The following is a 12,909-nucleotide window of genomic DNA, read 5'->3' as shown; positions in this document are numbered from 1 at the left end:
ACCTGGGAGCTGAGGGGACGTGATAGGCAAACAGCAGCCCAACATAAACAACACCCCACATGGGTCAAGGTGTATAAAGAGATGGTAGTGAATGGGGTAACCCTGATTGTGGGAGACTTCTGTGAAAAAGTATTCCTCATTTAAAGTCCCAATAAACCTTTTTTTTTTCTTTTCTTTGTTAAAATAATTAGGAATGGAGGCACACGGTCACACTTCTAACAATAATTCCCATACATACTATAAATTGTTATAAGTCAGCTGTTTTTATCTACCTCTTGTTCTTTCCATTTCCCATATCTTGTTAGGATATAGACTCTAGTAATTAATCTACTTTAGTCATTTTTTTTTTGTTTTTGTTTTTTTGGAATGTTAATGTGCAATATTTGGTTCTAATGACTTGTAAAACTGTAAAAATATTGATATATAGCAAAATGCATAAATTCTCTACTTAATTTACTCTATTGCTCCCGTGTGCTTCATGGAAAGTCCTGTCACCCGCTCTCTCTATCTAATAATGGTACATTAGTTAATTTTTTTTAAGATAATTTCAGTGTCTGTGTCAACCCTTTTATCTGACTATTTATGGTGTTTGTAAGGTGACTTCTGGAAAAATGAATTTTACTTCATGTTCTAGTTGCGCAGTTGTAAGAATATTATTTAATGTCTATATTCTTATATCTCAGAGGCATTTCCAAATCAATAGCATTGATAGTCAAACTGACTTAAAAGAAAGTGTGATTTTATTTGTCACACAGTTGGCATCATAAATACAATGTAAAAAGTATAATAGTTCAGTTCAGTGTAGGTAAAAATATATGAAATAGAATAGTTATAAAGCTGTAATAAGCTTATGAAAACATGTGTGTTTCAATGATTGCTACCTTCTGTCCATCTTGTCTTGTGTGTCCTCCAAGAAGAAGCAGGAAATGACGTTCTTAGACTTCTGGCAGAATTCAGCTGTCCCAAGTCATCAGTCTCTGTGTGAATATGTCAGTATCATCTCTCCAGTGGATGTGTGTGTGTGTATGTGTGTGTGTATGTGTGTGAGTATGAGTGTGAGTGTCAGTGAGTGTCCTCCTTCAATCTGGAAACGTTGGCCTACGTGTGAACGTCATAACCTCACAAACTTAGAACCTTGTATGGCACACATTCATTTCTGCTAACTTCAACAATGTGCGATCCAAAATTAGATACTAACCCAGAGAGTCATATGGAGCTTGATTGACAAGCTCACATGTAGCACTCCATACTTGACATAATGTGCCGTTCATGTAATGTCATATAACCATACATTTACATAATATGAACACATATTAGCAACTTTACATTAAGTAATTATATACTAATATGTATTAACATGACTGAGACTACTATAAACTTATTTTAACAAGATATAATCCACAATGTATCATTTCTTTAGCTACGTAGACACATGTCTGTTTTTGTCTTCTCATGACATTCTGTACCAAGATACCATATATGTCATACTCAAATTGGCTACATCAGAAACTTATTACTAACTCAGCTTTAGATGAGGATATGTTTCACTGAACACTTGATCAAGGTCATTCACACATATTATTTATTATGATTAATCATAAAACCAAATATGTTTTGTAAGCTTGCCATAAATATATTATAATACCTATAAGTGCCAAATTATGAATTTGGAATAATATTCTAACAGCAGTCCATACTTTCAACCAATTATATTGTGTATATCTGCATAGGGCACAGCATCTTAAGAATAATTAATCAGTCAGCTTAAGTACTTTAAAAAAAAGTACTTAATTATTATTGTTTTTATAGGAAGAACTGTCATACATTAATTAAACCATCAATATAGCTCACTCAATTACTCATTCAAACATACCTAACAACAATAAAGGTTAACTATATATTTAAAAAAAGTCCACTTCACCTGCTCATGTTTACTTTATGGCAGAGGCCACTGTCTCAGCTGTGGGCTAAATGGCGCTCTGCTTCTCTTCCTAGTTGGTGGGGCTGTGTGGCACTGTACATGCACAGCCTATATATACTCCACAGGCCCTTATTCAAAACCTTTTCAATAAGTTTATGTACAGAAAAATAGATTTCCTTTAAACTTGTCAGAAACCATGAAATCAGACCGAGACAGAAGTACAGTTAAATCACACTTGTTTAATAATAAAAGTAAATAGAATAAACGTAGTCAAAACATAGCCAGAGCTCAGGAACCATAATGTATAGTCAGACAAGCCAAACGCCAGGGAGCCGGAGATGAGCTTGGTAAAACACCAAGCAGGATCTGGAGCCAGAAGGGATGTCAGCCAAGCAAGTCTTTTAACAGAAATTCAGGAGAGCGTCTCTGTGATGTTGACTAAGGTGATGGCAGAGATCTTCTGGACTGGACGGCTTAAAAGTAGGCAGGACTGACGAGCAGGATATCACCAACAGCTGAGTAACTGTGGAGAGATAGGAGCTGGATATTACCTGCGGCCAGCTCAGAGAAGGAAGGTCTGTGCCCAGCCCTGACAAAACTAAAGTAAAACTTTTGCTTAAAACATGAATTTCCTAGAAACACGCTATGAATTATTTTCAGATTTACAGTATTTTTCATTTGGTCCATACAACTATTATTGAAAGTTGTGTTTAATATATGTTTAATATTTCTAAATATGGAAAAATAAAACCCAATACAATATATTTATTGGGCTTTATTCTTAATAGACTAGCAGAATTCTATAGATAAAGGAGTATTATGATAGAAGTAATTCTGTATTTTTTGATTACCTTATATACTCAAGTATAAGCTGAGATTTTCATCCCTTTTTTTAGTCTGAAAGTACCCCCCTCAGCTTATACTTGACTCACCACCATCTGCCTACCTGATCAGCGTGTCATGCAGACAGACGGCGGGCATTCCAGTGTTCAAAAGCCATGCCTCCTCCTCATCTATGATAGGCGGAACACTCACGTTCCCAGCAGTCAGTGTTCAGCCTATCACAGACATCCTCTCATCCTCGTCCGTGGTGTGAGGATGAGCGGATGTCCATGATAGGCTGAACACTGACTGCTGGGAAATTGAGTGTACCGCCTATCACAGATGAGGAGGAGGCCCGGCTTTTGAACACTGGAATGGTCGCCGTATTTTTTTATGACATGCTGATCAGTGCAATGATGGATGCAGATCGACACACGGAGGCATGCACAGGACACAGAGAGGAGGCAGATTGGCACAGCTAGGCATGCACAGGACACAGAGAGGTATGCAATAGACACAGTAAGGTATGCAGCTGCAGATGGGCATTGTTGACCCTGCATTTCTCACCCTTGGCTTATACGCGAGTCAATACGTTTTCACATTTTTTGTGGTAAATTAGGGGCCTCAGCTTATACCCGAATCAACCTATACTTGAGTATATACGGTATATGTATTATTTCAATCATACAAAAAGTTTATTGTCATTTATTTCTAAGCAAGCCTATTTTTGTATTGGAATCAGGTCTGAATAGAATGATGTAACATTTTGGAAAAAATATACAGCCAAGAAGTCCGGCATTTGAAGCCATTATTGCAAAAATCTGCACAGCCACCATGTCTTTCCCTTTAGTGCTCAGATAGGCCGGGATCATGGCAATCCAGACACTGCAGAACACCAGCATGCTGAAGGTGATGTACTTGGTCTCATTAAAACTGTCCGGTAATGTCCTGGCTAAAAAAGCTATAATGAAACTTATAGCTGCCAGAAGCCCCATATATCCCAGGACAGAGTAGAAGCCGATAACTGAACCCTCATTACACTGAATGATGATCTTTCCCTGATAAGTGTGAGTGTCTCGATCCTGAAAGGGTGGAGAAATAGACAACCAAGTAACACAAATTATTACTTGAATCAGTGAACAAAGTGACATTATAGAAATGGGGAATCTGCCTCCCAACCATTTTTTCCAAAAACTTCCAGGTTTGGTGGATTTAAAAGCAATATACACCATGATACTTTTGGCAAGTAGAGAAGAGACAGCAAATGAGAAGATGACACCGAAAGAGGTCACACGCAGCATGCAGGTTACATCTACTGGACGTCCGAGGAACAAGAAGACACAGAGGAAGCTCAGCATGATGGAGACCAGGAGAAGATAGCTCAGGTTCCGGTTATTAGCTTTAACAATGGGGGTGTCCTGGTAATGTATAAATATCCCCAATATTAAACCAGTCAGAAGACAACAGAGGATGGAGACAGCTGAAAAAAATGCAACAATTGTATCATCAGTGTAGGAGAGAAATTCTAACAGTTTTAGAACACACCGATCCTTCTTCTCATTTGGCCATTCATCATCAGGACATTTCATGCAATTTTCACTGTCTGCAGGAAAATCAATGCAAACAAAATGATCAACTTTGTGAAAGTTTTTGTAAACTTTTGCAGTAGTAGCTGATATAATCTACTTTCAATCAACAACAAAGATTCTTAACCACTTCCCGACCGCTGCACAATGATATACATTGGCAGAATGGCATTGGTGGGCAAAAGGTGGTACAGGTACGTCCCCTTTAAGAAGCAGCACTCTGTGTGTGCGCCACATTCTCCATGAATGTGACCGCGGGTCCCGCAGACTCGATGTCCGCCGGGTGCTCACGATCATGTCACGGAGAGGTAGAACGGGAAGATGCCTTTGTAAACAAAGCATTTCCCAGTTCTGCCTAGTGTCATGACAGAGATCACTGTTCTCTGTCATCGTGAGCAGTGATAGCTGTCATGTGTGTTGAAGCCCATCCCCCCACAGTTAGAATCACTCCCTAGGTCCCCCCCCCCACAGTTAGAATCACTCCCTAGGACAAACGTAACCCCTTCATCACCCCCTAGTGGTTAACCACTTCACTGCCAGTGTCATTTACACAGTAATCAATTCATTTTTATAGCACTGATCGCTGTATAAATGACAATGGTCCCAAAATAGTGTCAAAAGTGTCCGATGTGTCCGCCATAATGTCGTAGTCATGATAAAAATCACAGATCACCGCCATTACTAATAAAAAAAAAATAATAAAAATTCCATAAAATGTTCCCCTATTTTGTAGACTCTATAAATTGTTTGGCAAACCAATCAATATAAGCTTATTGCAATTTTTTTACTTAAAATATTTAGAAGAATACATATCAGCCTAAACTGAGGAAATTTTTAAAAAAAAATTATATATTTTTGGGAGATATTTATTATGGCAAAAAGTAATAAATATTGCTTTTTTTTTTCAAAATTGTCACTCTTTTTTTGTTTATAGTGCAAAAAATGAAAAACGCAGAGGCGATCAAATATCACCAAAATAAAGCTCTATTTGTGAGAAAAGAAGGAAGTCAGTTTTGTTTGGATACAAGGTCGCACGACCGCGCAATTGTTAGTTAAAGCAATACAGTGCCGAATCGCAAAAAGTGCCCTGGTCAGGAAAGGGGCAAATCCTTCCGGGGCTGAAGTGGTTAAAGAGGAACTGCAGTCGGGTCACATAATCTGTAATAAAAACATCTTTACCATTCAGAAGCTTCCCTCCAACCACTTTGCATATTATTTTATATATACTGTGATTCTGTACTTGCCAAATATGCTGCAGGAATCTCCCTCACCCCTATTGTCAAAAAAGAACATTGAACTGGCAACACTCATGTTGCGTACACACGATTGGACTATCCGGCAGACAAACCGCTGGACTTTGCAGCGGAGGTCCGCCGGACTTTCTGAACGAGCGCACCTGCCCACACACGACCAGACTTTTCACTTTTGAAATGAACAGACTTGCCCACACACGGAGAAAAGTCCGTTCATTTTGAACGATGCTCCAGGTAGCCGGGACTAGCACAGGAAATCAATGTTGCTGCCTCCATCGGCGAGATTGACACGTCGCTAGCCCCTTCACCTGGTATTGACTTAAAGGGTAAGCCCTACGTCGAAAAAATGGCATGGGGTCCCCCCAAAGTCCATATCAGACCTTTATCCGAGCACGCAGCCCAGCCGGTCAGGAAAGTGGGTGGGCCCCCCTTCTGTGTCGTACCAGGCCGTGTGCCCTCAACATGGGGGGTGCTTTGGGGAAGGGGGGCCCTGCAGCCCCCATACACCAAAGCACCTTGTCCCCATGTTGATGAAGACAAGGGCCTCTTCCTGACAAACCCATTGGTTGTCAAGGTCTGCGGGCGGGGGGCTTATCGGAATCCGGAAGCCCCTTTAATAAGGTGGCCCCCAGATACCGGCCCCCCACCCTATGTGAATGAGTATGGAGTACGATGTATTCCTATCCATTCGCCTGGTGAAAAAAAGTGTAAATAAAAAGACACAACACAAGTTTTTAAAATAATTTATTGGACAGCTCCGGTGGTCTTCTCTTCTTCCGTCTTGGGGGGTCTTCTCGCTGGACTCCTCCGCTATCTTCTGCTCTTTTACTAGCTCTTTTACTAGCAGAGGAGCCCGGCTTTCTTCTTCATTGTCGGTTCCTTTGTCGTGCCTCCGCTATCTTCTTATAGCTCTTTTACCAGCGTTGGTCCAGTCTTCTGTCGCTGTCGCTGCCGCTGCCGCCACCTTCATTTCTTCTTCCTTGCGATGTTGACACAACGCTCTCTCTGGCCGCAATGGCAGTGACGCGTTGTGCGGCGACTTATATAGGGACAAGGGGCGGGGTCACCGGGTGATGTCACATGGTGACCCCGCCCCATTATGATGTCACAGTCCCGGAGGATGCTGAGGCCGTGGCATCATAATGGGGCGGGGTCACCATGTGACATCACCCCGTCACCCCGCCCCTTGTCCCTTTACAAGTCGCCGCACAACGCGTTCCTGCCATTGCGGCCAGAGAGAGCGTCTTGTCAACATCGCAAGGACGAAAAAGAAGAGTAGAAGGCAGTGGCAACGACAGAAGACCGGGCCAACGCTAGTAAAAGAGCTAAAAGAAGATAGCGGAGGCCTGGCAGAAGAACCAAAGACCCCCGAAGAGCAGGACAAGACCCCGATGTCGGAAGAAGACCCCCAGATGGCGGCGGCGACGACGAAGAAGAAAGCCGGGCTCCTCCGCTAGTAAAAGAGCAGAAGATTGCGGAGGAGTCCAATAAATTAGGAGCTGTCCAATAAATTATTTAAAAAATGTGTGTTGTGTTTTTTTATTTACACTTTTTTTCACCAGGTGAATGGGTAGGGGTACATCGTACCCCATACTCATTCACATAGGGTGGGGGTCCCCTTATTAAAGGGGGCTCCCGAATTCCGATAAGCCCCCGCCCGAAGACCCCGACAACCCTGGCCATTGGTGGCCCTTGTCCTCATCAACATGGGAACAAGGTGCTTTGGGGTGGGAGGGCCGCAGGGCCCCCCCTTCCCCAAAGCACCTCCCATGTTGAGGGCACGCGGCCTGGTACAGCTCAGAAGGGGGGTGCTCGCTCGTCCCCAACCCCTTTCCTGACCGGCTGGGCTGCGTGCTCGGATAAGGGTCTGATATGGACTTGGGGGGACCCTCACGCTGTTTTTTTCAGTGTAGGGCTTCCCCTTTAAGTCCATACCAGGTGACAGGGCTAGCGACGTGTCATTCTCGCCAATGAAGGCGGCGACATTGACTTCCTTCGCTAGTTCACGTTCAAAATGAACGGACTTTTCTCCATGTGTAGGCAAGTCTGTTCATTTCAAAAGTCCAGCGGACTAGCACACAGACAGGCGGATTGTACACTGGACTGCCAAGTCCGGCGGACAATTTTGAGTCAAAACTTCTTTCTAAGTCCACCAGACTTTTGGGAACAAAAAGTCAGCCAGAGCCCACAAATGGGCAGATTGTTCAGCGGACTCTGATCCGCCGGATCAAGTCCGCCGGACTCTGGTCCGCCGGATAGTCCGATCGTGTGTACGCGGCACAACAATTAGAAAATCAAACAAACATTCGGGAATTGATAATTTCTGAACTTATGGTATACTATACCCACCAGAATGAAAAGTCAAACTCCAGCAAACATTTTTAAAGCAATTACGGATATATTTTTACATAAGTGAACAAAAGCATAAGCATTGCAAGCACCCATGTCAGTATTAAATGATTTGTCTCAACCCTTTAACTGCCAATTTCACTGAAAGTGGTTGTAAACCCTTACAAACCACTTTGACCTACAGGTTAAGCCTAGATTAAGGCTTACATGTAGGTCCAAGCAATATCTCCTAAACCTAAATGGTTTAGGAGATATTTGCCCGAAAACGGGCAGCGGCGCGCAGGCGCACTGAGAGCGGCATTTCCAAGAATGGAGCTGCCGCGCGTGTCGACTCCCGTGCGCATGCGCGGGAGTGACGTCATTGCGGCTTCGCCGAATGACAGCGGCGGAGCTGCGAGACGCCACCAGCAAGATGGATGCGGTGGACTACAGGGGACAGCGGCGACTTCGCTGGCTCCTGTGTCAGGTAAGTGACACATAATGGGCTACTATGCGATGCATAGTAGTCCATTATGCTTTGCCTTTGCGGGGAATGAAAGAGGAAGTAAACCTATCAGGGTTTACTTCCTCTTGAACAGCTTGGTCTGTTAAAGGAAGATGAGTTGGCTGGATCAACAAGGAAAATAATAATAATAAAAAAAAAGCATAAACAAATGGAAACTAATGCAGCCACTTTATCTAAGAATTGGTAAGCTGCAATATATATATTTTTTTGTCTTTTGGTTTAACACATCTTTAAAAAGTTAAATTTATTTAACACACCGAGGTCTGTAAATTGTAAAGGGAACCCACACTTGATTGTAGCGTTGTATCTAAGTCAGTGTGTGCTCCAACTATTGCTCTACGGAGGGCTTTGTAAGCTGTTGTTAGTATTTGAATTCTATTTGTTGGGTGGGTGGAAGCCAGTGTAGGGATTACCAGAGAGGTGTAGAAGAGACTGAATGGTTGATAAGGTGGATGAGTCTTGCAGCAGCATCCATGATGGACTGAAGGGGGATAGCCTAAGTAAAGTTTATCCAATGAGGAGGGAGTTGCAGGAGTCGAGGCAAGATATAACTGGGCAACGAATTAGAAGCTTTGTGGTGTCTTTGGTTAAGAAGGGGTGTATTTTTGAGAAGTTGCAGAGGTGGCAAGTTTGAACAGTAATTGGAGATGGGGCCTAAAGGAGAGTTGAGGGTTCAGGAGTACACCTTGTGTGTGGGGACTGACTGATAGTTGTACCATCAATCTCGACAGAGATGTTAGGGGAATGGGTACATGGGGGAGGAAATATTATGAGCTTAGTTATACTAAGTCTGTTAATAAAGTATTGATGCATTAGGATACTAATGGGGTGAGTTTATGGGTAAAAACGATGATAAACCATGCCTGTTGACTTAAAAAAACAAGCCTCCCTAATGGCATGTCCATTCCCGATCACTGTTTAAAAGACAACACCCGTCAGATACCCTGTGACATCACTGATTAAATATGGGCATACCATTATTTACATTAAGATGTGAGGCCTAGGTGTTATTATTTATGGCAAGTAGTCATTGGGAGTGTCAAGCCGCGTACACACGGGCGGACTGTCTGGCCTACTTAGTCCGCCGAAACACATTTGAGCGGACAGTCCGCTCGTGTGTGGGCTTCAGCGGACTTTTTCAGCGTGCAGTCTGGCGGACTAAGTATTTCGGAATGTTGGAAATACTGTCCGCTGGACTCGCATTTCAGCGGACAATCCGCCCGTGTGTGTGCCAGTCCGCCCTACTTTTGAAATGAGCGGACTTTTCCCGCCCGGAGAAAAGTCCGCTCATTTCGAGTGGGTCTCCAGGTAGGCGGGGCCTGCAAAGGAGACGTCGCTGGCCCCGCCGCCTGGTATGGACTTAAAGGGGAACCCCAACCCCGAAAAAAATCGGCGTGGGGGTCCCCCCTAGTCCACAACAGACCCTTGTCCGAGCACGCTACCCGGCCGGCCAGGAAAGGGGGGTGAGCGAGCGCCCCCCTCCTGAGCCGTACCAGGCCGCGTGCCCTCAACATGGTGGGTGCCTTGGGGAAGGGGGGGCCGCGCGGCCCCCCCACCCCAAAGCACCTTGTCCCCATGTTGATGAGGACAAGGGCCTCTTCCCGACAACCCTGGCCATTGGTTGTCGGGGTCTGCGGGCGGGGGGCTTATCGGAATCCGGGAGCCCCCTTTAATAAGGGGGCCCCCGGATACCGGCCCCCCACCCTATGTGAATGAGTATGGGGTACAATTTACCCCTACCCATTCACCTGTGAAAAAAGTAAAAAAAAAACACAACACAGGGTTAAAATATTTTATTGCACAGCTCCGGGGGTCTTCCGTCTTCGGGGGTCTTCTCGCCGGACTCCTCCGCTATCTTCTTGTAGCTCTTTTGCTAGCGGAGGAGTCCGGCTTTCTTCCTCGCCGTCGGCCTCTTCTCCCGACTTCGGGGGTCTTGTCCCCCTCTTCGGTTCTTCTGCCGGGCCACCGCGCCTTCTTATAGCTCTTTTACAGGCGGTGGCCCGGTCTTCTGTCGCCGCCGTCGCCACCGCCTTCCGTTCTTCTTCTTCTTCTTCTTTTCCAGGAGATGTTGCCTCGACGATCTCTCCGGCCACAATGCCCCCCTTTCCTGGCCGGCCGGGTAGAGTGCTCGGACAAGGGTCTGTTGTGGACTTGGGGGGACCCCCACGCCGATTTTTTTCGGCGTTGGGGTTCCCCTTTAAGTTCATACCAGGCGGCGGGGTCAGCGAATTCTCCTTCGCGGGCCCCGCCTACCTGGAGACGCGCTCGAAATGAGCGGACTTTCCTCCGCGTGTGTGGGCGAGTCCGTTCATTTCAAAAGTAGGGCGGATAGTATGGTGGACTTAGTCCGCCGTATTAGTCCGTTCAAAAAATGCCGTGTGTGGGCAAGTCCGTTCATTCGAAAGTATGACGGACTGTCCGTCGGATTGTCTGACGGACTGTCCGTCGGATTGTCTGACGGACTAAGTTGGCCAGACAGTCTGCCACGTGTGTACGCGGCTTCAGTATCAGTATCAGGGGAGTATCAGCATGTTGGAGTATCTTTCTCTAGACATTGTTTATCATAACTGAATTGGATCACATCACTGGATGACATGTTGATGATGAATTTACATTGTGGAATCTTTTTTGTTTTCTTTTTCTTTTAACCACTTCAATACAGGGCACTTAAACACCTTCCTGCCCAGACCAATTTTGAGCTTTCAGCGCTGTCGCACTTTGAATGACAATTGCGCGGTCATGCTACACTGTACCCAAATGAAATTTTTATAATTTTTTTCCCACAAATAGAGCTTTCTTTTGGTGGTATTTGATCACCTCTACGGTTTTTATTTTTTGCGCTACAAATAAAAAAATACCGAAAATTTTGAAAAAAAAAATGTTTTTTTTGTTTCAGTTTCAAAACTTTGTAAATAAGTATGTTTTCTCCTTCACTGATGGGCACTGATGGGGCTACACTGATGGGCACTGATAAGGTGGCACTGATGGGCACCAATGTGGCACCAATGAAGTGGCACTGATAGGCGGCACTGATGAGCGACACGGATGGGCGACACGGATGGGCGACACGGATGGGCGACACGGACGGACACTGATAGGTGGCACAAATTGGCATTGATAGCTGGCATGGATGGGCGGCACGGATGGGCATGGATAGGCGGCACAGGTGGGCATGGATAGGCGGCACAGGTGGGCATAGATAGGCGGCACAGGTGGGCATAGATAGGCGGCACAGGTGGGCATGGATAGGCGGCACAGGTGGGCATGGATAGGCGGCACAGGTGGGCACTCAGGCGGCACAGATGGGCACTCAGGCGGCACAGGTGGGCACTCATAGGCGGCACAGGTGGGCACTCATAGGCGGCATCGGTGTTATAGTAATGGATGCCAATCAGTGCCAAACAATAATGCATGCCAATCAGTGATGCCCATTGTGGCCACTGATTGGCATCCATTATGGGCACTGATTGGCACCCATTGTGCTGACTGGCACCCTGGTGGTCTAGGGAGGATTATGGATTTTTATTACCTTTTCCCTGGTGGTCTAGTGGTGTCCCTGGTGGTCCAGTGTGGGCATCCTCGGGGGGGCTGTGCTGATAATCAATCAGCACAGACCCCCCCTGTCAGAGGAGCAGCCGATCGGCTCTCCTCTACTCGCGTCTGACAGACGCGAGTGAGGGAAAGCCGATCACCGGCTCTTCCCATTTACACTGTGATCAGCCGTGATTGGACACGGCTGATCACATGGTAAAGAGTCTCCGTCGGAGACTCTTTACCGAGATCGTAGTTGCCGGGTGTCAGACTGACACCCCGCAACAATGATCGCCGCGATGCGCGCCCCCGGGGGCGCGCAGCGGCTCATTATCCTAATCACGTCATATGACGTCCGGTTAGGATAATGAAACCACTTTGCCGCCGTCAATTTGTAATAGGGCGGGCGGCAAGTGGTTAAAGAAAGCACTTTTCAAATGTTTTAGTGTGTTTATCCATTGTACACTTTTTTTTTTGAGCATTAAGTGCCTTAAGTGCCTTAAGTAAGTGCCTTACTCATTCAAGTGCATGAAGGGGCAGTATCTGGGGGCCCCCAGATTGTAATAAGTCCCTTCCCGCTAACCCCTACTAAACCTCACAACCACCAGGGATGTGAGGAAGAGGCCCTTGTTCTCATTAACATTTTCCCAGAGGGATCCCTCTGGGCAAGATACCTTCCCCATGTTGAGAACATGTGGTCTTGTATCGATCAGGAGGGGTAGGTGCAAAGCAAGGTCCAGCAAAGTGGATTCATTGTCAATCATGCTGAAAGCTAACCCACAACTAAATGTAAAGGCAGGGATGCTGGCTGAAATAATTGATCAAATATTGTCAGAGCCATATTTAATCATTTATATCAGCCAGCTTCCTCACCCATTTATTTACTTTCAGACGTGGACTAGGAATCTCCTGCTGGCAGATGAATGGGACCAGGAATGCTTT

At 45.4% G+C, this 12,909-nt stretch overlaps 1 protein-coding gene across 1 annotated transcript in view; it reads right to left on the bottom strand.

Annotated features, from left to right (window-relative positions):
* Positions 1-3,063: 3,063 nt before the first annotated feature.
* The window catches only part of LOC143975608 (vomeronasal type-2 receptor 26-like), a 149,608-nt gene continuing 139,762 nt past the window's right edge, over positions 3,064-12,909 (bottom strand). The window contains exon 6 of the mRNA XM_077478084.1: positions 3,064-4,223. Within this exon, the coding sequence (XP_077334210.1) occupies positions 3,445-4,223 (779 nt within the window). The 3' untranslated portion in view covers positions 3,064-3,444. The remainder of the gene's footprint in view (positions 4,224-12,909) is intronic.

This window comes from Lithobates pipiens, unplaced genomic scaffold (genome assembly GCF_037356315.1).
Source record: "Lithobates pipiens isolate NorthernLeopardFrog02 unplaced genomic scaffold, aLitPip1_a1.2 Scaffold_13, whole genome shotgun sequence".
NCBI lineage: Eukaryota > Metazoa > Chordata > Amphibia > Anura > Ranidae > Lithobates > Lithobates pipiens.
The sequence above is the reverse complement of the archived record's forward strand: the minus strand, read 5'-3'. Positions and strand labels throughout refer to the sequence as shown.